The 23,062-nt window shown below is 40.6% G+C and overlaps 4 protein-coding genes across 5 annotated transcripts; all 4 read left to right on the top strand.

Moving 5' to 3' along the window:
* Positions 1-2,381: 2,381 nt before the first annotated feature.
* Positions 2,382-4,802, top strand: grinab (glutamate receptor, ionotropic, N-methyl D-aspartate-associated protein 1b (glutamate binding)). Its single transcript, XM_030072031.1, has 6 exons — positions 2,382-2,670; positions 2,787-2,899; positions 3,049-3,249; positions 3,389-3,517; positions 3,628-3,771; positions 4,650-4,802. Exons 1-6 carry the CDS (start codon positions 2,382-2,384, stop codon positions 4,800-4,802), a joined length of 1,029 nt encoding a protein of 342 aa, XP_029927891.1.
* A 4,065-nt stretch (positions 4,803-8,867) lies between these two features.
* Positions 8,868-14,067, top strand: smpd5 (sphingomyelin phosphodiesterase 5). 2 transcript variants are annotated; one of them, XM_030071823.1, is made up of 9 exons: positions 8,868-9,003; positions 9,181-9,275; positions 10,197-11,413; positions 11,556-11,631; positions 11,799-11,939; positions 12,072-12,161; positions 12,260-12,323; positions 13,192-13,351; positions 13,602-14,067. In XM_030071823.1, the coding sequence occupies exons 3-9, from the start codon at positions 10,298-10,300 to the stop codon at positions 13,707-13,709; spliced, it is 1,755 nt and encodes a 584-aa protein (XP_029927683.1). In that variant the 5' UTR covers positions 8,868-9,003; positions 9,181-9,275; positions 10,197-10,297; the 3' UTR covers positions 13,710-14,067. The 2 variants fall into 2 exon arrangements, with proteins under 2 accessions (XP_029927683.1, XP_029927684.1); XM_030071824.1 differs by lacking the exon at positions 9,181-9,275 and having other exon boundaries at positions 8,876-9,003.
* A 164-nt stretch (positions 14,068-14,231) lies between these two features.
* Positions 14,232-16,008, top strand: malsu1 (mitochondrial assembly of ribosomal large subunit 1). Its single transcript, XM_030071833.1, has 4 exons — positions 14,232-14,769; positions 14,919-15,094; positions 15,189-15,270; positions 15,361-16,008. The coding sequence occupies exons 1-4, from the start codon at positions 14,454-14,456 to the stop codon at positions 15,513-15,515; spliced, it is 729 nt and encodes a 242-aa protein (XP_029927693.1). The 5' UTR covers positions 14,232-14,453; the 3' UTR covers positions 15,516-16,008.
* Positions 16,009-21,478: 5,470 nt separating this feature from the next.
* LOC115373438 (peptide YY-like) lies at positions 21,479-22,732 on the top strand. Its single transcript, XM_030071836.1, has 4 exons — positions 21,479-21,526; positions 21,705-21,890; positions 22,368-22,457; positions 22,661-22,732. Coding segments are annotated over exons 1-4 (303 nt in total). The 5' UTR covers positions 21,479-21,524; the 3' UTR covers positions 22,686-22,732.
* The last annotated feature ends 330 nt before the right edge of the window (positions 22,733-23,062 follow it).

Here is a 23,062-nt window from a genome sequence, read left to right as displayed (position 1 = left end):
TGCTGTTGATGCACTGATAATTGGACCTGCAGTGCATGCGGCAGACAGGCAGCTGTAGTATTTTTTATACAGACACAGGGCACAAGCCACTGAGTTCATCTCCTCATAGGTTAGTGGGCCCAGTGAAGTAAACGTAGGCCACCCTCGTCAGGCTCCTTGCAGGCTTGTGATAAGCTCATCCCAAGGCTCTACTGCTCTACCTGCTGAGCCATGGGGTGACATGACTCTGGAGGTTAATTGGAGGGTTCCTGGTTCGATCCCTGGCTCCTCCATAGAGCATGCTGGAGTGTCCTTGAGCAAGACACTGAACTCTGATGAAGGCTGCAGAAGCAAGGTAGCCGAAACTTGTCAGGTACAAACAATTCACCTTACAGGCCTTTATAAAAGAAAAACTGTGGTTAACATTAATTTGTAGGCCAAATGAACCTTTTTAATATAAGACACTGAACCTCTTACCGCTGTTGATGGGCAGCTTGGCACCTTGTGTGCTAGCCTCTGCCATCAGTGTGTGAATGGCAGAGGTGGAAAGAGTAGTCCACATTGATACTAAAGCTGAAGTACTGTTACTCTGCTCAGATTTTACAGAAGTTAGAAGTACTGTTGTAACAGTGAAGTAAAAAGTAGGTCATTTTAAATATACTTGCAGTAAAAGTTACTGAGTCACTTTCTCAAATCAGTAACTCTGTTAGGTGTTTTTTTTTTCCATGCAGATATGAAAGGATGAGAGTACACGTTTCAAACTAGATTCTTTCAAAGTTGCATTGTGCAAAATCGCCCAGAGTTAACTGAAGTGAGGACCCTGTAGACTCAACTGACAAAAGTGGAATAAGCAAATGATGAGTCCACATAGGCCACATGGGATATTAGTCCCATTTTTTCCCATTTTTTCACTTATTCCATATTTTTATTTATTTATTTATTTATTTTTTGTTGTTGTTTTGCCAGTTGAATTAGAATGACTCTCGCTTCCATCGATCATGTTTAATTTTTCATCATGCAGCTTTTAATGGAAATTTGGGAGTGACAAAAAGTAGAACCAATAAAGTAGAACCAGATTCCTCTTCTCATCTTTGCTGAGTGAGCTTTTATTGTGAAAGGCTCCACACTCTGTCATGTATCATTTGTTATCCCTGATCAATGGGATTAAAAATCAAGTGAAATACAGATACTCAAGCAAAAATGTATTGACGTAAAAGTAATTATTTTTTATAGTAATTACTGACCCTAAAAAAGTTAAAAAAGGAAGGGTACCCCAAAAGCTACTCAATTACAATAACACGAGTAAATATAATTAGTTACTCCCACTTTCAGTGAATGGGTGACTGTGGGGCAAACACTGTACAACGCCTTGAGTGATCATTAGATTATAAAGTGCTATAGAAATGCATTTACCAAATACCATAAATCCTGTGGCCTCCTGACACCTCCATACATTTGTCCAAGGTATTACGCACAAGCATATTTTGTGAATTTCATCACAGTGCAGTACTCAGATCAGGCTCGACATGAGTAATTAGGCCATCAGTCAGTCACGGGGAATCCCGTCCCGCCACACGGGGGCGTTGGGAGACCACCTCACAGTGCCAGCGGTGGGACTGAGCTCTTATCAAAGTGGCCACCGCTGGCGCTGCAATGGAAGCCTTTCAATCCTGAGGGGCGTAAAGCGGAGACTCATATTGTAGCTGGCAACGTGAGTAATCTTTTGATGAAAACTTTAGAAAACTTTCTCCCTGCCTATCAGAAAGGTCTCGTGTTTATGCATCCGTCGCTTCTTTTATGCCTACTGTCCATATGATTTATAGGCCACTGTGTTCTTGTTTAGTATTGGGCTGAAGGTTATCACACGATGTAAGCCATCAGTATTCCATTCTTTCACAAAATGTGCCTTGGTTAGTTTTGTTTACCTTAATTAAATAGCATGATATGGAAATGAAAGAGACTTCGTGGATGAATAATTTGTTGGATCGCTGTCTTTGAGCTTCCAGTAAATTTAGTGGTCTATCCAGCAGATCTATTATTTGTGACACTATAACTGCAGGTTCCATGTCGGAAAAATGTGCAATAATGTTTGCAAGTCTGTTGCAAGGCCTCCGTGCTCTCTAGTGCAAACGTCACATGTCAGCAACATGTTATAATTTAGACTCCTCGTGTTCGCAACTGCAGTATTTCCAACATCACTGGAGGTCTCTGCATCTCTGTCTGATCTCCACCCATGACGACAGGGCGTGGCCAAGTATGGCATCTGCCTTTGTGATCAGGGGGCTAGTGTGTACATTGTGCATTGTGTTCAGGAGCACAGACTTATGTAACTTCTCTCTTCTGCTTTATCAACTTTTCAGGGCTCACACACTTAAATAAAACAGCACTTCAGTTGGTTAGTGATGTCCCAGGACAAGACCGCCTTTTCTCTCGAGGAACTCTCGAGCACGCTGAACCCAGCTACTGCTGGGCAGCCAGGGCCTCCTGCATTCATGATGCCCATAAATGGCCCAAACCAGCTTGGGATCCCTGTTCCTGGTGGTGTGCCTTTCCCTGGACAGCATCTGTTTTCCCTGGGGAACCAAGGAGCTTTTGAGCAGCCTGTGTATTCACCAGGCCGTTCAGGACCCGGGCCTGCACCTTATTTTCCAGTGGACTCATCAGTCCCTCCTAGCCAGGGATACCCAAATGGTTAGTCTGCTTAAATTTGAAGTGGGATTATTAATAAGGGTGATGTATGTGGAAGGGTAGGTCTATATTTTGGGATTTTATGACTTTTATGTTCTTTCTGACTGGTTGCCTTATAGACCCTGGGGACAATGCAGGTTACCCTTGTGAAGATCCATCAGTCTCACGTGAAAATGATGTCTTTGACTCTGCATTTGATGACAAGCGTGTAAGACAAGCCTTTATCCGAAAGGTAAGGATACAGTGTAGGCTGTGGAAAGAGTAGAAGTTACTTTTTTAAACAATGCACGTGACCACAAGTTAAAGTACAAATACAAACAGATTAGTCATGTATTGTCAGAAATATTATGCTACCTAATAATCCTTAATTTTTTTCCCCAGGTATTCTTGGTGTTAACTGTTCAGCTGATGGTAACCTTCTCCTTTGTGGCCGTGTTCACCTTTCTGGAAGACGCCAAGAAATTTATCCAGGCCCACATTTGGACCTACTATCTTTCCTATGGCATATTCTTTGTGGTCCTTCTTGTGCTCAGCTGCTGTAAAAGCATCCGACGACAATTTCCATGCAACGTGACTTTATTAGTAAGTATGTTTGTCTCCCATTCAGTAGTTATAATCAAGACTTTTTGCTCAAAAACAGTGACATTAACATGTTACTTATTCACTCTATGAGATATGTGACAGTGTTTAGCAGGTTTGACGTGTTATGTGTTTCTTCCAGGCCGTCCTGACTCTGTGTATGTCCTACATGGTGGGGATGATTGCCAGCTTCTATGACACCGATATAGTGATCTTAGCTGTGGGCATGACAGCTGCTGTGTGCTTTACTGTAGTCATCTTCTCTCTGCAGGTTCGTATCTGCTAGTCTCCATCTTTTGCTGGTCTTGGGCTTTGATAACTTTCTGATACAGTGGCAAGATAATGCCAGGTGTAAATGAGACCCATGTTCTCCTCCCGCAGACGAAATATGACTTCACTTCCTGCCGCGGTGTGCTTTTTTGTTGCCTCATCATCCTGATTCTCTTCGGCATCCTCTGCATCTTCATCCGTGACAGGATCCTGCACATCGTCTATGCTGCACTGGGGGCATTGCTCTTCACCTGTGTAAGTCTCAGGCACATTAACTCCAGCTGCATCCAAAGTTTACACTGTTTTCCAGAATTTTAAAATTACGCTGGTTGGCCTAATGATGACATAATTCAAGGTCAATTAAAAAAAAAAAAATTAAACATGGCACCCCAGATGCTGGAAGGATGATGCAGTTCAGCAGTGTTCTGGTTTGAAAGTCCCACTAAGTGATGATGGGGATGATGCCTTTAAAGGACAAAATTCCTATCTTTGAAAGACTATAGCTGCTACCTCGCTCATTTGACATTGACAAAGCATGGAGACATGATGGCTCTGTGTCATAGTGTTTAAAAATTACACTAACCTAACCGAGACAGTAATTTCAGAGCAAAATTTCTGACAGAAAATCCCAAACTCCCACTATCACAAAATGCAGACTGCGTTGTAAAGTTTATATTAAAAAAATGCATTGCCTGTCCTAATGGGGGTGCTATGATTATAGGTAAAACATTGACAAACCTAAGACATCATAATACACTGCAATACTCTGCAGAATTGACTGAAAATGCATTAATTATGAAAATATATGACATGTAACCTAATGAACAACACCTCGTTACACAAATAACATATGATTAATCCACCTGATTTATCATATATAAATACATGTATATAGAATCCAAAAAACTACAGTACAGCACACTAAATCAAACATGAGAATGAAGTGTGTCAACAATAAAGAAGCTCCACCACACACCCCATTTAAATGAGCCATGGAAAAATAAAGTGACTGTTCCTGATTCATTTAAGGGCTGTGTGCTTCAATCTGTAGAGAACAGCATGCTTACTTTTTAATAAATGTGTCATAATACTGTATGCTAGGTTTTTACACATGTTTGTCTACTGTGTGACAGTTCTTGGCAGTGGATACTCAGCTGCTGCTAGGCAACAAGGAGTTGTCTCTGAGTCCAGAGGAATACATCTTTGCTGCCCTAAACCTGTACACAGACATCATCAACATCTTTCTGTATATTCTGGCTGCACTTGGAAGATCACGGAAGAGCTGAGAAGACCCAGCAGGGAGAGCAGCTTATAAAAATTATTGTTTTGATTTCATGCATGGAAGTAATTGTACACCCGTCTCGTTTGTCTTGCACAACAGTTGACTTGTAAGGATGTAATGCATTAATGCATTAATGTAATGCAATGCATTGTAATGCATTAATTGGATCAATCAAGATTTGTTTTTGCTTTGTTTTGCACTGTTTATTGTGGAAGCCCATTACCACCAGAAAGAAAAAAGGGATTAAAAATCCAAATTATGAGATTAAAAAATTGAAATTATGACAAGTCACAATTAGCTATGAGATATAATGCACATGTACTCCAGTTGTGCTGTTTTTAGAGGTCTGTGGCAATATTCAAACTGTTTGTCTGTCAGTCACAATTCCATGTAGCCAACGTTTTGGGTGCATCCTTCTGTAACCATGACACTGACCAGATGTTGCTACCTCAGCCACAGCAGTTTGGTTCTTTCTACACTGGAGTTGCTTTGTGCTTAAAAACCTTTCAAGGGTGCGTTTGCTTCATACAATCCCATGTCAATCAGCAAGCAAATGAAGTACTTCATCTGCTGAAAAGCCACATTTAAACTCAGTGTACTCACAATCCATTTCTCTGTTTAACTGAATAGGAGAACAACTTTGACTGTTGTGGGAGTGTATCTCATAATTTCGACTTTTAAATCTCGTAGGCATGACTTTTTATCTAATAATATGGACTTTTTAATCTCTTGTTTTTATTTTACTGACAGTTATAGGCTGACGTATTTTATCCTAATCTATATACTATTTTATGTTACCATGAAGATATACAGTATGAATTTGAGTCTGGTGAAATTTATATTTTGTTTTAAAAATAAAAATAAAGCAAGGAAAAAAGACAGAAAGAAATCGTGTACCAAAAGGCATGGTTTATTAACATTTGTGGCCTATACAGAATGTTTCTCTAGATGAGGTGGCATGTGTTTGGAATGAAGGAATCATGAGTGATTATGACAGCACAGAGAGCAGTTCCATTTCAGTATTTATTGGGTAACGCCGGGAGACCGCACATTTAGTGTCTCAAACATTTGGATGGTCATGGCCCAACCGTGGGAACCTAGACTTGGAGAAACATCAATGGACCTGCAGTGCACTAACCTGACACTGCTGTCAGAGATTGAAAAACAGCGGAAGGAGAATGAGCACTTGAAGCTGCTGCAGTCTCTTGTGAAGGAAAACGTGGACCTGAGAACTAAATTGCATGTCTCCACCGACGGCACCGTGCACGAAGCAACAGGTAATGTAAATGTTTGTGTAAATGAAATACTTTCTTCTACCACTAGATGGCAGCTATGGTGCATTTTAACTGCACTCGTCCAGTTATCAAGCGCCCCTAGGAGAAATAACAGGAAGTAATATTAAGAGTAAATGCACAAATATTTGCCTTCTTGATAAGGCCTGTTAAGACTTCACATTAATCTTTGTTGAAATACATGATCTTGGTTAAACACTGAAGCAAAGTTTTGTCCCTGCATTCTGAGAGGACAAAATGAATTCTAAAGTTAAACAAATACATGTTTTAAATATGCAAGTGTATTGTAATCGTATACTGAAAAGGATTTTGATTATTCCCCACTTGGATGTGGGGAATAAAGTCACAATTGTGTGTTGGAAAACAATATTTTTAAATATTTTTTATAGATAATTTTAAATAATATTTTTTTAATGGTCTTGAACCTCCACTTTGTCTCACATTAACAATAAGTCACTGAGTCCTGGGATAATGTCAATTTATATCCTTTTTCCTTGTCAATCCTCAGGATTAGCCACAGCTACTCAGTGGCAAGGCACCATGGATGAGAGTCATTTCAGAAAGGACTTGCAGCAAACCAAAATCAAACACGCACACAAAACTTCATCCCCCATCAGCTTCCAGTGCTACAACCAAAGTTCAGTGCAGATGGACACAGGAGCAAAAGCAAAGTCTCAGAGATCCCGGCATGATGTCTCTTTCAGATTCAAAGGTCTGTGAAGCCTAACATGTGGCAGTAGAGTGATGGCAGAATTGTTGAATATGTAAAGGAATCAATCAATGAATCAGTGACTAAATTAATGGAGTTGTTGATAAATGAAAGGTAATATACAAATGAAATTCATAGGATTGGATGAAAGTGGATTTATACTCAGTAATACTTATTGCAATTTGAAATGATTTCAACACAGATCCAGAGAGGCTGCTGGGAGAGATTGCCTTCCAGTTGGACAGGAGAATCCTCGCCCATGTCTTCCAGGGCCAGAAAAGGCTCTATGGCTTCACCCTGCCCAACATACAAGACAAGATCATTCAAGTGAGCATTCCCTCATTTATGTTTTTACTGTTCAAACTGGAATCGCTTATTATCCTTTTTTTGAAGCTTATCAGTTTCTCTGCCATTTACTTAGGGAGGGTTTGCTTCAGGAACGCCCTCCTACATGCTCACAGCACTAACACACATTTATACCGGATGAGTTGTGATTTCAAGAGAAGTTTAGGAAAACACCAGATTCAGACTCTTCTGAAGTAGAATGGAGAATTGAGTAATATTTTAAATGCATTACCACCAGTGGTGAAGCCTGTTTGTGTGACAGGTCGGGGAAAACACATTCCTTGACTTGAAGATTAAAAGGTGACAGTTCCATGTTATTCCTCCTAACTGACTGAGTGGGGAATGATAAGTTGTCCTTCCTCTTCCTCTCATACAGGTCAGCACACAACCCTTAACAGGGAGGGTGGATGGTGGGTATCGCCTTCACCTCTCTCAGAGGTATGCTGATCTTATGGACAGCTTGAAGCAGTTTGGCTACAGCCCAACACTTCACCCAACCTTTGGTGAATTCATCATCAACAGCTATGGGATCCTGACGGAGAGGCCTGCTTCTCAAACAAGTCAGGACATTGACCTCAGTGACCCAGATGTTTTGAGGCAGGTGATAAACAGCACCGCACCAGAAAAACTTCTCAAGGACCTGCTGATTCTCCTTAGCTGTCTCTGCTACATGGCCAAAAACGATGGAAAGCCCCTCTTCTACTGGTAGAGGAGACCATACCCTTAGACACACTGGGTCTGGCATGTTTGCTGGTTCAAAAATGGAAAATAAACTCATGAGTGCATAATTTTGTGGTTTTATGATGATTTAGTGCACACAAACAAAAAGGCAGGTTTGCAGGATTACTGATGCTAATATTCCATTAATTCCCAGTATTACTTTGTTTGCTTGCTTATATCATTCATTTTGACACCATGAAAACTACCAAGGCATTTTTTTTTTCTGTTTTTTTCTTTTTTTGGGGGGGTGGGGGGGGTGGGGTGGGGGGGGGGGGGGGGGGGGATAAACAAATGAACTTACTTGGAGATGTCTAACAATGAGGAATTCAGTCTATAATTTTCTACATGTTTTCACCAATTCATTCCACTTTGCAGCAGCAGCAGTAGTATGCTCTATAAGAATCGCTTTTTTCCACACAACACTTGTTGAACGAAGGGCCTAGCCAACACCACAGTGTCTGACTGATGTATAATCTTTTCCTCTGTTGAATAACACAGGGCTTAATAAACTCCCTTCTTTGTTATTATCACAGATTGTCTGTTGTTACTACTTAACAGTCTGACCTGATCTGGAGAGCCACATCCTCTAAGGTCAGTTCAGCGGTGGACCATTTGCAGGAATTGCATTATTTTTATTTTTATTTTTTAAATGTCAAAGCAAAAGCTACAAATGTAAACAGCAACCATGCATATGGCACTAACAAAAACAACCTGATTAATAACTTATCAATAAGCCAAAGGACATAATTAATCCGGGCGTGTTAAACATGCATTAACAGGTTTATATTTATTACAAATGTGTCACTGTGGTTCCACGAGGATGTTTTTCATGTTGTTACATTGTTATGAAGTTTATCTTATCCCTTCAGAGTGTATCTGTCTTGATAAGTTAATGCCTCAGGTGAGGTCACGTGGGCGCGGCCAGCTCGCCACCGGGGCGGGGCTTAATGCAAGTTCAAGGTAACTGGAACCAGGGGGTGATGAACTAGTTTATCTGGCTTGCAAACAGTCCTTTTTTGGGAGCGAAGAGCAACTAATTCGCTTGACATTTCTGCCGTTTTAAAGCTCTGTGTTTTAGCAAAGCTAGTAAGCTCTATGGGGTTATTTAGACGGAGCACTGTCCCAGTTTCCGCGCTAAGGTAAGACCGTCTGGTTTACTCACAGGGGCTTACCACGTTAGCCGTGTGTGAGGGTTTTAGCTAGCCGCGGTAATGCCAGTGGAGAGGTAACTCCGCGACTGGCTGCTAAAGATAGTAGTTTATGGGCTTGTTTACATGTGTAAAACATGAAAATCGTCAGTGGACTCGATAATGTAGGTGCTGTGTCGATGGAGCGGTACTGTGGGAGCATTACACCAAAAGTCTGTTGGGTTTGACAGTGAAACTCCAAACCTGCACTCTGGGGAAAACAGGTAAGTTCAGGATATGTGAAACTCATCTAGACACTGGCTGTAGGTGGAGGGTGGAGTACACAGTCACAGTGAATCAGAGCTGCCCACTTCCCGTGTTTTTTCAATATTTAGTTTCGTAGGGGCCGATTACGAACAAATACATTAAATCAAGTGAGTTAAGTTGACAGTGCATGTTCGGTTTTTGTGTTATTAGTGGGTATCAGTGCTCAAAAATGACAGTTGGATCTCCTGCACAAATACTGTAAGGAGGGGTTTTCACTGGGAGTATTTACACGATCCGTGCTGATAATAAAGCCTGACTTTGCTCCTCGACGTGGCTTAACAGTGTCCGGATGATTAGCAGACTGTTTTCAATCGTTATCCATGTTGAGTCTCATCAGGCTGATCAGGGTTGCAGCTTTGTGACCGTATAATATGAATGGCAGCTCTTTTTTGTTTGTAGACTAGATATATGCTAGAGCCAATAATATGGAAGTGAGTGGAATACACTAATATCAGACTATATAGCATTCTATAAGTGCACACAAAGGTGTGGTATGTAGAAAAGTCTCATTTCGTCAGCGATTAGCAAAAGTGTGCAGATGGTGACAGCTGGATTATAGGCGGTTTGGGCGAGACACCATTAGATTGCCTCCTTTTGGCCTCTTTTCCAGCAGTGATCATGATGCATTGCATAAGCGTGCAGTAAGCCAGTGTAATCTCCCCTCAACATTTGACTGTTACACACATGCCAATGCAGCTGTCACTTGCTTTATGTTTTCCTCAGCATGAAATTTGGGCTTGAAATCATTGCATCACCAACGTCACACTGTAAAACAGTAACTAAGGGAATATACCCAGAAGGAGCCCTCTTTGTAATTGTTCATTTGGATTGAAGTAGCACAAACTTAACAACTTCTTAATTTCCTTATTTTGTCTTAGACTACAGTGGAGCCCTGGTGGGAGAGACATGTTAAATGAATGAGGCTGGAGCGGCAAGTATGCTGGTCATCCTCATTGATGCTTAGAGAAGGTGAGGAGGTATGGCCCTTCAAGCATCCCCATTCCCTAATGGATTTGTTGCAGGCCTTCATTCTGTGGGTTGGGCACTTATTCTGCCATGTTTCTGGTTCCTGGACCGCCTCATCGCTGTGTGCATATCCACCACCCTGGAGCAAAGCCAGCGAATGGAGCAGGAATGCTACCTCCACCCACTCAAGGTCTTCTTTGGCGCAATCATGTTCTTCATTCTTTTTCTGGCTGCCACCCCTCTGGCATTACTGGGGTTCCTGCTGTGGGCACCACTTCAGGCCTGTCGCAGACCCTTCTCCTACCATCGAGAGCCTCCGCCTTCACTGGAGAGAGAAACAAACCAGGGCTTTGAGATGGCAGGAAAGGCTGCATTTGGCTTTGCTACTGCAAACCTGTGCCTGTTGCCTGACAGCCTAGCTCGCTTCAACAACCTTGGGCACACCCAGCATCGGGCAATTGCCATTGGCCAGCGTATTGTGCACGGTGTAAACCGACCACATATTCGTATTTTTGTTGACTCCCCTAGCAGCTGTGGCACTGTCAGCCCCTCTAACAGCTTTCTCCCCAGATCAAACTCATCAATATATGGGGCCACTGAGAGGCAGGGCCAGCCACCAGCAGATGAGGACTCAGATGAGCGACAAGTTCCAATCCGCAAGTTCAGTAGTCAGGTGCTTTCTACACCTTGTGATGATACAGAAGAACCCTCGACTCAGCCACCTGTCCCCCTAATCAACACCAATCAAAACTCCAACCAGCGGGGCCGAGCAAGTCACCGGCGTGCCCCCAGGGCTTTACTCTCCCATGGTCTGGGCCAGCGGGATGATGTCCCCTGGGAAGTGTCACCCCTGTTTCCAGCCAATGTTGACATTCTGTGCCTGGAGGAGGTGTTCGATAAGAGGGCGGCACAGAAGCTCATAGATGTCCTAAAACCTCTCTTTGGACACATACTTTATGACGTAGGTGTGTATGCCTGCCAGCCACCATGCTGCTGTTCCTCTTTCAAGTTCTTCAACAGTGGCCTGTTCCTTGCCAGTCGTTTCCCCGTGCTGGAGGCCCAATATCACTGCTTTCCCAACAGCCGCGGGGAAGACGCACTGGCTGCCAAGGGCCTGCTTTCTGCTAAGGTGAGTTGGTTGTATAGTGTATTAGGCCTCTGTCAGTTATTATATTTATATTACAGAATGTGTATTAATTATTCACACAGTTGTAATCCTATGAATGAAAACACATGAAAATGTAATGATGTGATGTTTGTTACATTCTCAGATGCTAATTGGGCAGAATAAGAAAAAGAGGAAGGTGGTTGGCTTCTTTAACTGTACACACCTTCATGCACCAGAGGGTAAGACACATTTATTGATCTAGTCTGCTCAGAGTAATTAAAAAATATTGAATAGTTCATTATTCATGCAATTTTAAGATGAGCAAAATTATTATAATTATTAACTTCTCTATTTCCTCATGAGGAACAGTTGATAAGCTATCATTTGCTCTGTGTTCTCTGATCAGGTGAAGGGGAAATTCGCTGTGAGCAGCTGAACATGGTAACAAAGTGGATCGATGACTTTCAGGCTGCAAACAGACAATCTGATGAAGATGTAGTTTTTGATGTGCTCTGTGGAGATTTCAACTTTGACAACTGTTCACCTGGTGTGTGTACACCTAATACTTTACTGTATTCATTTTAAACCATATTTTTGTTTCCTGTATGAAACAAATGTGATATGGAACTTTCTCTATCAAAAGTTTTGTATTTATCACTTTTTTTCCTGGTTTGTCTAGATGACAGCTTAGAACAGAAGCACAGTTTGTTTGAAGACTACATAGACCCGTGCAGGGCAGGGCCGGGACAAGAGAAGCCCTGGGTGATTGGTACGTGCTGAGTCAGTCCTGCGAATTGCACACTGCCCACACACGACAGACAATGGTACCATAGTCACATTGTGGATTGCCCTGTTTTTTGTCTGCAGGAACTCTCTTGGAGCAGCCAACCTTGTATGAAGAGGAAGTAATAACCCCAGAAAATCTACAAAGGTACACTAAGCTCACCTCTTCTCTGCCACATAACTGTTCAAGCACAGCACCGCTGTACTGTAAAGAGAGCAACTCCTTTTCCATGTGTTCACAAAAACGATTTGAGCATCATCCATCATCAACCCCCTGCAGTTAAATGACACAATCAAGTTTTTGTTGTTTTGTTTTAAAGACATGGTTTACTATTAAAATAAAGAAATAGTTAAAAAAAATAAAGATCAAGCTTCTGTAGCTGCTAAGAGCCACTTTCATGATCAGCAAGGAGAGAAGCACACAGACACTTTCTGTCTTTATGGGGCTGTCTTAATAAATTCTATCGCTTTTAAACGCTCAGATATCTTTGCATGACTATTAAGGCTCCTCAATTATGGCAAAAATCACAATCATGATTATTTTGGTGAATATTGAGATCATGATTATTTAGTACAATTACTTATTGACGATGGAAACATCATACATTACTGGACTTATGAAAAAAAAAACTTGTCTTTATGACAGTGTATTTCCTTGAACTTTAAATGGAAACATGCCTCAGCCTTAGAAATATGCCACAGCCTAGCTAAGAGTGAGTTTGTTTTTAGGTAGGGACAAATGTGCACCACTGCAAAGGAAAGGGCGAGCTGGATTTACAACACAAGACACCATGAGAGCATCACTGTGAAACGAAATGCAGCACAATAATTGTTTTTTTTCTATTATAATGTTTCTTGTTTTTGTTTATTTCATAATTATCTGAAGCCAAAAATTTTCTGACTGCCAGAAATGGTACAAATTAGAATATGTAACACAGCAAACAGTCAAATTCTCACACTGAATGGCTGAAAGTCAGGTACAGTCTTAATCCATGCTATCCTTCCTGTCTGTTCAGGACTCTGGAGAGAGAGGTGATGAGAAAGCACTTTATCTCTCCTCCTGTGGCTGTACCTGACTGTCCCCTTGTTTACCCGGAGCCTGGTCAGCCCTGGGTCGGACGCCGGATCGACTATGTCCTGTACCGTGAGAGCACCATTGCAAAGCATTGCCGAACAGTATGTGTCCCCATGAGTCTCCCTTTCTCCTCTTCCCAATCCTCTTCTTCTCCTTCTCCTCCACTGCCAACTATCTCCTTGAATGGAGTTAAAAGGTACTTTGTGACTCCACAAATCAATTAAGTAATTCATGAATCATTTACATGATACAGAAAGACTGATTGCTGTAACTACTTCTGGAAAAGGTCTGAAAACACACAAGAGTTGTCATGCATTATTAAAACCACAAACTCTCCTTGTCTCCATCTAGGAAATTGAAGAGTTTACTTTTATTACCCAGCTGGCTGGACTTACAGACCATATTCCTGTGGGCTTGAGACTGAATGTGATGATGGACTCAGAGTGTGCTGATGACTGAGGACTTACGTGAACGAGGCATCGCATTGAGACAAAGGGACCAAAATGTACAAAAATGTACATTGCTCCACTCTATACAGACACAGCAGTGTTTTGTCGCCATACTTGAATTTGCAACTACAAGTGACAATGTACTGACCAATGAAACTGCCTCAGGTGGGTTAAACTGACCTCACAGACTGCTTGGGATTCAAAACAGTAGTGATTTACTGACGCTTCAGAAACCAATTTCAACCTGAGTAATGACTAAGAGTTTTATATGACACCCCTGTTCAGAACAGGGTTATTGATATTGTATTTTTTATGGCATTTCTCTTTCCAGTTTTCCCTGTGAAAATAAATGGAATGAAAGAATTTTAGACAGTGTTTCCTGCTTTTCATGTCCCATTGGCAATATGCTGCATGTTTTCCCCATACACTGTTAACATAACACACATGAACACAATATAAGTCATACTGATGTACCAGCACTATCACTGGAGGACTCAGAGTGATGTCAATCCGCAGCCATGCTCTCAATACAATTAATATGTATTATAAACCACATTTGCAAAGTTGTTGCTCTCAGCTTCGGTGTCAAGGTCGACATCCTCAACTAGTCGGTAGGCGGCGCACTTTAATGACAGAGAAAGAAGCAGGAACCCACGAAGAAGCAATCCAAACCAATCACAATACGAAAAGACAGTAGCTTCCTGTTTGTAGCCATAACACACTCGTGCACGGCATTGACAGACAAGTTAACATCATGTGTATTCTCAGTTGCTCTAAACACTTAGTGTTATCGGTATCGAAACAGAGCATTAAGCAACAGTATGCGGGTGTTTTCAGAAGCGCCTGTCTGATCCCCAAAGCTCGACATGGCAGCGAGCTCCTGTGTCGACCTTTCACAGCAAATTCAGCGACTTTGTATCATCACTGGCACAAGGCGTCCCTTTGTCACCTGGTCACAAAACGATACAGGTCAGACGAGTTTAATGAAAGAAACATTAGGTGCGCTGGTGAGTCTCAAGAGGACGCGGATGAAGCGGACAGCAGCATCACCGACGCAGACCACAGTCAAAGTGAGCATCTTCTATTGAACTGGCTGACACCTGTCCAGCCTCCTGTCCTTTTTTAGTTGACTTTTAGTTGCACAGCTCCAACTTAACATAAACCTTCTCCACGTAACATAAACTAGTTCTAGTAATTGTTGCTATCTTACTTTCTGCAGGATCGTCAGAGGGTTTCTCCATCGACGTGCTGGTGTCTTTGCTGCGCCAGGAGAACGCAGTTGACATCTGTGTCATTAAAGTACCAGAGCACATCAAATACTCGGACTACTTTGTTGTTGTCAGTGGGATTTCGCCGAGACACCTCCGCGCAATGGCACTTTATGCCATCAAAGTGGTAAGCAGTCATGAGTTTTGATTTGTTAAGTGTTGAAGTGCACAATCTGTCTTGCTTCTTAGGGTCACATGGAAATCTTTTTTTTTTTTCTCAGTACAAATTTTTGAAGAAGGATGCAGATCCACATGTCAAGATTGAAGGGAAGGATGCAGAGGACTGGATGTGCATTGACTTTGGTAGGTAAAACCTCTCTTCAAGTGCCTGATTCAGACATTTGGCCATGCAGACTGTCTGTAATGTGTTCTCCCCTCCTCGTATCTCCTCAGGGAGTATGGTTGTTCACTTCATGCTGCCTAAGACCAGAGAGGTGTATGAACTGGAGAAACTGTGGACTCTGCGCACCTTCGATGAGCAGCTGCAGAGTATCCCTGCTGAGACGCTACCAGAGGACTTTATGTATGGTGTCGAAGTCACAAAGTGACAGCAAAGGACAGACAACACATGCATCTCACAGACTTGAACAGCTCATTGCACCTGGACACATCTGCTCTTTTAAGCTGTGATCTCTTTCACCACAACTTGGAAGCAGTGAAGGTGTCAGCAGTGAAGTTATTAGATTATTTTTTATAATTGTCATGTCTGTCGTCATTGGCAACAACTGATGGTATCTTGGGAAATGTAAAGTTTGGCTAGATAAAAGACCATTTTTAATATATCCTCCTCCAATTAATTTAAATATTTTTTTGGTCTGTAAAGTAAATGCTATAAGAAATATTAACCCAACTATCTGGACAAATTTCTGCCCATCATCCCTTTTCATTTTGTTTAGCCAGTAGGTGGCATCAGACTGTATCTGTAAATTAAGATTACTTTGTTCTGTATTTTGAGTAATGATTGTTGACTCTGCTGAGAGGTGTATATATAAATTTATTATAACATTTTGATGCTATGAAATAAAGTGATATTTAAAATTTACAAGCTATGATTAAAATACATCTTTTTTTATATATATATAAAATAGCTTGAGTGTAGTGAGAAGCTGTTTACTCAGCTCCTCCAAATGTGCAGATTCCATAAATATCTCCTGAAGATTTTTTGTAGGTTATTGGCAAATGTTCAATGAAAAGAGGAATTTCTGTAACCTACATTGACTGTAATATTGTTTACATACAATTCCTTGTGCAGTGTTTCTACATTTCTTTTACGTTAAGTTGCATTGTTCTCCACATTGGGGATGCCATCACATTTTAGGCACAACTACTGGTACAACATCTGTGTCCCTGCAAGGTGGAGAAGCAGCAATTGGGTGAGTCATAGCCTCAGAATTTGACCCAATTCACTGGACAGCCCTGTTATTTCCCCTCTGGGCAATTCTGCACGAGATCCTTTTCCCACAGAATGATTGAAGGCTTATCAAAGCAAGCCATTACAGATGATGTATTTAAGTGCAGTAAATAAGCAGAGCTGCTGCTGCTGTTATGCCAGGAGAGATGAAGTGGTTGCCTCAAGTAGCCTTAACATACATTCAGTGAATGCCAATTTGTGGTTAATACAGAATAACAGACCAACGTAGGATTACTCACAAATAGACCTGCATTTTGGAGCTTCATAAATCTACTTTTTTAATACTGTGAAACTCTCTGGTGGATTTGAGGATGTTAAAATGCTGCCATAATATGACAATAAATGCCAAACACTTTTCTGCTGCATTTTCCTCAGGCATAATTTGCTTGCTGTATCTTCTTCTGAAGGATATGTCCTTCCCCAGAATTGGTTTTCTAGAAAGAGTCTGCATGCTTTGATGCCACAATCCTGGTCTGAATGTTTCTGAGGAACTAGGGCACTGGTGAAGAATGCATAAGAGGCAGGTTTGCAAAGTTCAGCCATCTGCCGAGTAACTGGGTGAGCTCCATGTGTCTGCAGGCATTACTACTTCCAGCAGATGTTGTTTGAGAGATGTCAAGGCAATGAAAACTCGAATGTTCATGCTCAAATTATGTCCTTTTTTAACTGACTGGTTGATCAAGTAAGCAAACATTCACAAAACCATCAAACCTCTCGAAACTGACCATCTCTTTCTTTCACTCATTGCATATCATTACTGGCAAAGTGTCAGCTAAATGTCTTAAAGGTAAAAACATACCAGACTTAAACTGCAGAGTTTAAGGTTATACATTTTCACTGTTTGACTGAGCTCTACAGGATCTGGTGTATCGAGTGTCATTGTGTGTGGTGGTTATACTGTATGTAGTATTAGTAGGGGGACTGAAAGTTAGAATGTGACCCATGATATAAAAGTTGAATGTTCAATGAACAAAACTCGCGTCTAATACAAAACTTAACACCATAGCATAACTTACAGGTGACAATTCTGAATAAAAGAAGGGCATTAATGGTTCATTCAGGCTATATGCCATGTGGAATTTAACCTCATAAACTACACACTATTCTGCATCCCATTTACAGACAGTGGTAGTACAGCTATGAGCCTGGAAGATAGGGCGAAAGTTAATTTAGGGGGCTTTCACTCACACCCCTCTGAGCTCCAAATTCAATTCATCCAATCGAGAAAAAGAAAATGACCGCAGAGGGAAAACACACGAGTGAAAGTCAAAGATTGCGACTGTGTTTCATTAAAACGTAGCTACTTTGACTAATGTTCTCATTATTTGCACAGCCATTTTACCCAGTATCGTCTAGCTATTAATGACAGGGGTGTTAATGCACTCTCCATGGTATTAAGGCCATATGGTTGAAGAGATTCTGAGAAAAACGGAGATAAAGTTTTTGGACACAGCAGTAGCAGAACAATTTTGCCTCTTGCAAGAAAATAAAAGTTTATTCATTGTATGAAATAAACTACACTGGGCAACACCAAGTCACTTTACTGGCACTCATTTGCTTTTGAATTAAGCACACAGTAAATTAAAGAACACACAATATAAACCCAATCATCTTTTAATCATGTGTAGCAATTCCAGTGCTTTGATTGTATGTCCATCGTCCATCGTCCCATCCATCTCCTCCACGACCATACAGTATAATCACATCATATTGTCAGTGTTTTTGTATTATCTTTCAATGCAAATCTATATCTGGGCTTAGTCCATTTTCCAGGGATGATGTGTCCATGAGGAATATAACCAGCGAACATATCAGCACTATCAGAGATGACACCTGCAAGGCTCTCTGTGCTCGGCCCACCTGGCCCTCATTTGTGAGAAAGGGGCTGTGTAGGGTTATGTGACAAAGTCATTTACGAAGTATTTTAATCAAGCATTTATAGTTCACCACACTCCATATATTATGAGGATTAAGTCAGGGGGCATCATCCTGTTTGCTGTAAACATGTGGGCATGTAAAGCCCTTTGAGACTGTTAACAATGATCTTGGGCTCTAAATAAACTTGAACTTGAACATTTATTATTGAAGAAATAAAGGTGATGCATGTTTTTCTTTTTTAGGTTGTCTGTCTTTCAAGTAAAACACCAGTAACTCTACAGAGAACATTTGATGGAGTAAATGATGTTCCAAAGCAGGAAATTGGAGCTCTTCTGTCTTTTTCAGTGTTGACTTCCTTGTCACATTTTCAGGATTAGAACCACCATAAGGTCATGCTGCACAACATTCAGGAAGGGGGAAAATGCAGTTGGTATTATGGAGAAATTTATTCACTTGCTATACAACTGTGACCATAAAGCTGGGTTTTCCGGAACAGGGGGAATGATCCAGATCAGTGCTCACATAACCAAACAAATTGGTAAAAATGGTTTGCTGCCAATAATCAAATATGCCATCACTCTGGAATCATTGTTTAGTGAGATGAACCAATTGTTTAGTGAGATGAACCAATCAAGTGCATGTCCAGTTGTTCTGTATTTTTGAAAAAGAAAAAAAAAATCTTCTTGTTTTGATTTCTATAATAAAGCTCCTTAATTTAAGTGCCTCTAAAATGTTTAAATGCATATGGGCCCAGTTGATTTGGTCAGAGAATAATAAGGATCAACATATGGCAAAATGCTTCACTTATTTCATTTTCTGTTTCTTTGCCCAAGCACCTTGCTGTCATCAATTTACAAAGAAAATGGAAATGCAGAGATGAGAGAGAATGGCTGATTGCCAGTCCTGCCCCCGCAATTCTTCTCTCTCTCAGGAAGAATATCCAGACCCTGTGGACCCAGCTGAGGTGAAGACAGGTGGATGAGGACAGACGGAGAGAAAGGGTGAGAGTATTACTGCATTTCATAGCCAAACCACTTCATGAGGTGGAATAGTAAATCAAATTTTACTGCACTTTGAGAAGGAATCACTCCTACTCTTTGAATAAATGTGTGGTAATTCATTCAAATGTACCACTTAACGTGAGTTTGATAGCTCAAGTCTAAACTTGATCAGTGTGTGTTGCAGACCTATATCATTCCTACAAGCCTAATGTATTTCAGGCACAGGAGCTGAATTTAGATATTAAAGAAAAAAATGTTGAAGTTGCCAAAGACATTGTTGAGACCAGAAATCCTGTTTTCCAAGAAATCACTTGGAAAAATATGTCTTGAACACATAACTTTACTCTCAAAGTTGAATTCATTGGGACCAAATTAACGAGCCGAGACCTCTGATAGATGGAGGCTGAGAACTTCCCCTGGTGTACACTGAGACAGACACTGACAGCTTCATGGTGAGCTAAATGTAGTGTGCAAACTGCAGGGTTTGAGTGATCATTTTGAAACAAACAAAAAAGCATTTTACCATCTAGATTAGCCCATTTGACAGTTTTACAGCATAAGTGACCTGATTCTGAATCAGGGCTTCACTGAATGTAGTTTTGGACTTGTTTTTTTTTTTTTTTTGCCAAGCAGGTAAGAAATCAGTCAAAAAGATGGCTAAATTATTGACTGATGAATTTTTGAAGTTTGGCACAAAAGTATGAAGCCACTGCTTTAGACATAAACATATTTTTATGAAAGAAATATGTACTTTTTCCACACAACATCTCCATATTAGTGTATAATGGGGAGATAAGAAGTTTTAAGTTCTTCTGTACTTTTCTACACCACTCTGTGCTATTGCTCCAAGGCCTCATTTGACTGTCAGGAACTGTCAGTGCCAATCTCCTGTCAAATTTCTGTGAATTTCCCAGGAGAATGCTCTTCAAAGAAAATAGTTGCCATTACATGTTTTCCTGTCATTTTGGGGGTGAAAGCCACAGTAGCTTTTTGTGCCCTCTATCAACTGGAATTGAAAGTTGTTGGTTTTGTGATCTCCAGTGCCCTTTCTTGTATAATTTTGTGTAATTTGGACCTATTCTCTTTGGTTTGCCTAAAATGGTTTGGGTAGTTACCATCTTAGGACAGCCATATGTCAAGCCACATCACAGTGGATCAGTCAGTGGTGTTTGAAATGGAGTTGTAGTGCCTCTCGTTTGAGTACCTGCCTGTCTACATTAGTTATGTCGCAGATTGTCTTTAAGGGCAGAAAAGTTGGTGGGTTTTTGACACTATTTTTTCTCTGATTAATAGCTAACCTTAACAGAATCATATAAATTACCAAGGCATTTCAGAAAAGGACCTGTTTATTATAATCTGATGCCAAGGATTAGAGCTGCTCTTGTCCATAAAAAGCAGATATTCTCTGCATTATTGCTTTTTTTTCTTTTTATTTAGTTTTCATTATTGATGAAGACACCCTCTGCAGTAATCTGTGAACCATAACATCTTTCTAAACTCCTGAGGTGTCAGAACATATTGTGACTTGATGTGAAAATAGCAGAAAATTATCAACCATTTCAAGTTAAACACCAGCAGGTTTATTGAGAAACTTGTGAAACTGGCACAGTTTGTAAAATGACTGCCCTCAAATGATGCTTTTTTTTTTTTTTTTTTGCCAAGATCACTCCACTCTTAGTGAAAATTTAATTCTGGGGTACAAGATAATTGCACTGCTAGGAACAAGATAGATGGAACAATTAAGGTACAAATTACTTGCACAGTAAGTGCAAACCACAAAAAGATTTATGTAGGTTTCTATGTTTATTTTTGATTGAACTCATTGTTTGCTGCTGAGGAACTGATTATGTTGCACAGAATGACAACTGTCATTACAGTATTTTTTTTTAAATACATGAATTATCCCTTATCTTTGCCATAAAGTCTGGATTACCATGATATAAAATAACATAGTGAATATCTGTCCAAAATTTCAAGAAAATATTTACCTGGCAAGCCTAGGATCATTTTTGTTGGCAGTAACAGTAAAACTTGCTTGTTTGGTCTTTTCTTTTCAGTTTATTTCCTTGACATTTTACTAACCAGGGATTTCCTAAAAATGAAGCTGCAGTCATTTCTCAGGAGTATCGTAAAGAGTGAATGAAATTGCCCTCCCTCCCCACGACACATGCTTCATATAAAACACGCGCAAATTCAGGAACATGACAGAGATACCCAGGACGGAGCAGCAATCCAACCAAAGCAGTGCTTTCAAGTGCCAAATTATAATGTAAGCAAACTTTGTTTTTCTCCCTTTTTCAGTGCAAATGTGTAATGATGAGTGGGGGAATCATTTTAGTGTAGAGTGGTGATTCTGTTTTTGATTTTTGGCAGAAGTCAGAATTTAGATTGAAAAAAGTATTTTTTTTTTATTTTTATTTTTATTTTTTTTACTTTCTCTGATACAGGATACGCTCCAACGCTGTGATCTCTCTGAGCGTTTTGGCTCTCTGGCTGCTGCTAGTTTGGGTTCACCCCGGTGTAAATGCATATCCATCCAAGCCTGCCAGTCCTGCGGAGGATGCACCACCTGAGGAACTTGCCAAATACTATTCTGCACTGAGGCACTACATCAACCTCATCACAAGACAGAGGTGAGACCTTTTTGATGTTCCACTAAATTATAAAATACAGCCAAATATTTAAAGACAGACTATGCAGTGTCACAGGGGAGGGCACCTACACCTTGTTACAATGTGGTAAAGAATCTAAAGTTGTCTGAAGAATACAATTTAGAAATGCCTCAGGAGTTCAGGTCATCTCTTTTATCCCATCACAACCCAAAATATATGGGCACTTCGCTCCATTGTTTCTGTTTTTGTGCACATTTGACATCAAACCATTAGAATTAGCATGCATTGAAATAGCTTGCATTGAAAAGCATTGCATTAATTCTTTGGGTTATTATTGTTGGGAATAAACCTGAGGGGGTTTATCCTTCCTCAGCCTTCACCTCAGTGAATAAAATGGTGTGCCCTCCCATTTCAAACTGCATAATCCACCTTGAAGTTTGGAAAATTTAGATCTCCATGAGAAAAAAAATTATATGTTTGATTTTTTTCCATACCCAGGTATGGGAAGAGATCCAGTCCAGATACTGTATTTTCAGACCTCCTGGTGAAAGAGAGCACAGAAAGTATTCCAGGATCCAGCTATGTCAGGTAGGTACAATAATTAAACTGCTAACTACTTAAAATGATTTTTGAAGCTATTCCTTACATCCATTTTCCCTGAGACTTTGTAGGAATTTATTTTTGTCATCTATGTCAATGCTATACAATGTTCTACAACGTACATAATAGAATGTGAAATCAGGTCAGTGTGCCACTGTGTCTACTTCACTTGTATCCTCTGTATATTGTAGGTATGATGGGCTGCCGATATGGTGATGCCATTTCAGCTGTCGTACCCATGCTGATCCATGCAACAAAGCTGCCATGTGTGTTACTATTAACTTGAAATGAACCTATGTTGCAAGGAATAAATGTGTCATGCAAGCATTGTTAACTGTGCGGTTGCCAGTGCTACACTTAAATGTTTTTAATATTCATGCCTCTGGCTCACTTGCTAAAATGCCTATCTAATGTGAGAAAATGCCTCTGTAATGTTGGAAGGATACTCTGTAATTCCCAAGTTTTCTGCAATATATTGTGTTCACTAAGTGTGTGTGGTGTTTATTGCTAGAGCAATAGTGCACTCTAGTGGTGAGAAGCTTGTATGGACATTTTCAGAACCTGCCAAGTAGGGCAAATACCATTCATGTGGG

The sequence above is a fragment of the Myripristis murdjan genome, chromosome 16 (assembly GCF_902150065.1).
Source record: "Myripristis murdjan chromosome 16, fMyrMur1.1, whole genome shotgun sequence".
NCBI classification, from domain to species: domain Eukaryota; kingdom Metazoa; phylum Chordata; class Actinopteri; order Holocentriformes; family Holocentridae; genus Myripristis; species Myripristis murdjan.
The sequence above is the reverse complement of the archived record's forward strand: the minus strand, read 5'-3'. Positions and strand labels throughout refer to the sequence as shown.

What these genes read in the sequence shown, in the direction of transcription:
- grinab (XM_030072031.1), top strand. Translation starts at nt 2,382, where the DNA reads ATGTCCCAGGACAAGACCGCCTTTTCTCTCGAGGAACTCTCGAGCACG. An exon ending in TAGCCAGGGATACCCAAATG is followed by an intron (nt 2,671 to 2,786) that starts GTTAGTCTGCTT and finishes GTTGCCTTATAG; the next exon opens with ACCCTGGGGACAATGCAGGT. An exon ending in CATGCAACGTGACTTTATTA is followed by an intron (nt 3,250 to 3,388) that starts GTAAGTATGTTT and finishes TGTTTCTTCCAG; the next exon opens with GCCGTCCTGACTCTGTGTAT.
- smpd5 (XM_030071823.1), top strand. Translation starts at nt 10,298, where the DNA reads ATGGCCCTTCAAGCATCCCCATTCCCTAATGGATTTGTTGCAGGCCTT. An exon ending in AGAGAAGCCCTGGGTGATTG is followed by an intron (nt 12,162 to 12,259) that starts GTACGTGCTGAG and finishes TTTTGTCTGCAG; the next exon opens with GAACTCTCTTGGAGCAGCCA. An exon ending in ACCCCAGAAAATCTACAAAG is followed by an intron (nt 12,324 to 13,191) that starts GTACACTAAGCT and finishes CTGTCTGTTCAG; the next exon opens with GACTCTGGAGAGAGAGGTGA.
- malsu1 (XM_030071833.1), top strand. Translation starts at nt 14,454, where the DNA reads ATGTGTATTCTCAGTTGCTCTAAACACTTAGTGTTATCGGTATCGAAA. An exon ending in CACTTTATGCCATCAAAGTG is followed by an intron (nt 15,095 to 15,188) that starts GTAAGCAGTCAT and finishes TTTTTTTCTCAG; the next exon opens with TACAAATTTTTGAAGAAGGA. An exon ending in CTGGATGTGCATTGACTTTG is followed by an intron (nt 15,271 to 15,360) that starts GTAGGTAAAACC and finishes GTATCTCCTCAG; the next exon opens with GGAGTATGGTTGTTCACTTC.
- LOC115373438 (XM_030071836.1), top strand. An exon ending in AACCTCATCACAAGACAGAG is followed by an intron (nt 21,891 to 22,367) that starts GTGAGACCTTTT and finishes TTCCATACCCAG; the next exon opens with GTATGGGAAGAGATCCAGTC. An exon ending in CCAGGATCCAGCTATGTCAG is followed by an intron (nt 22,458 to 22,660) that starts GTAGGTACAATA and finishes TGTATATTGTAG; the next exon opens with GTATGATGGGCTGCCGATAT.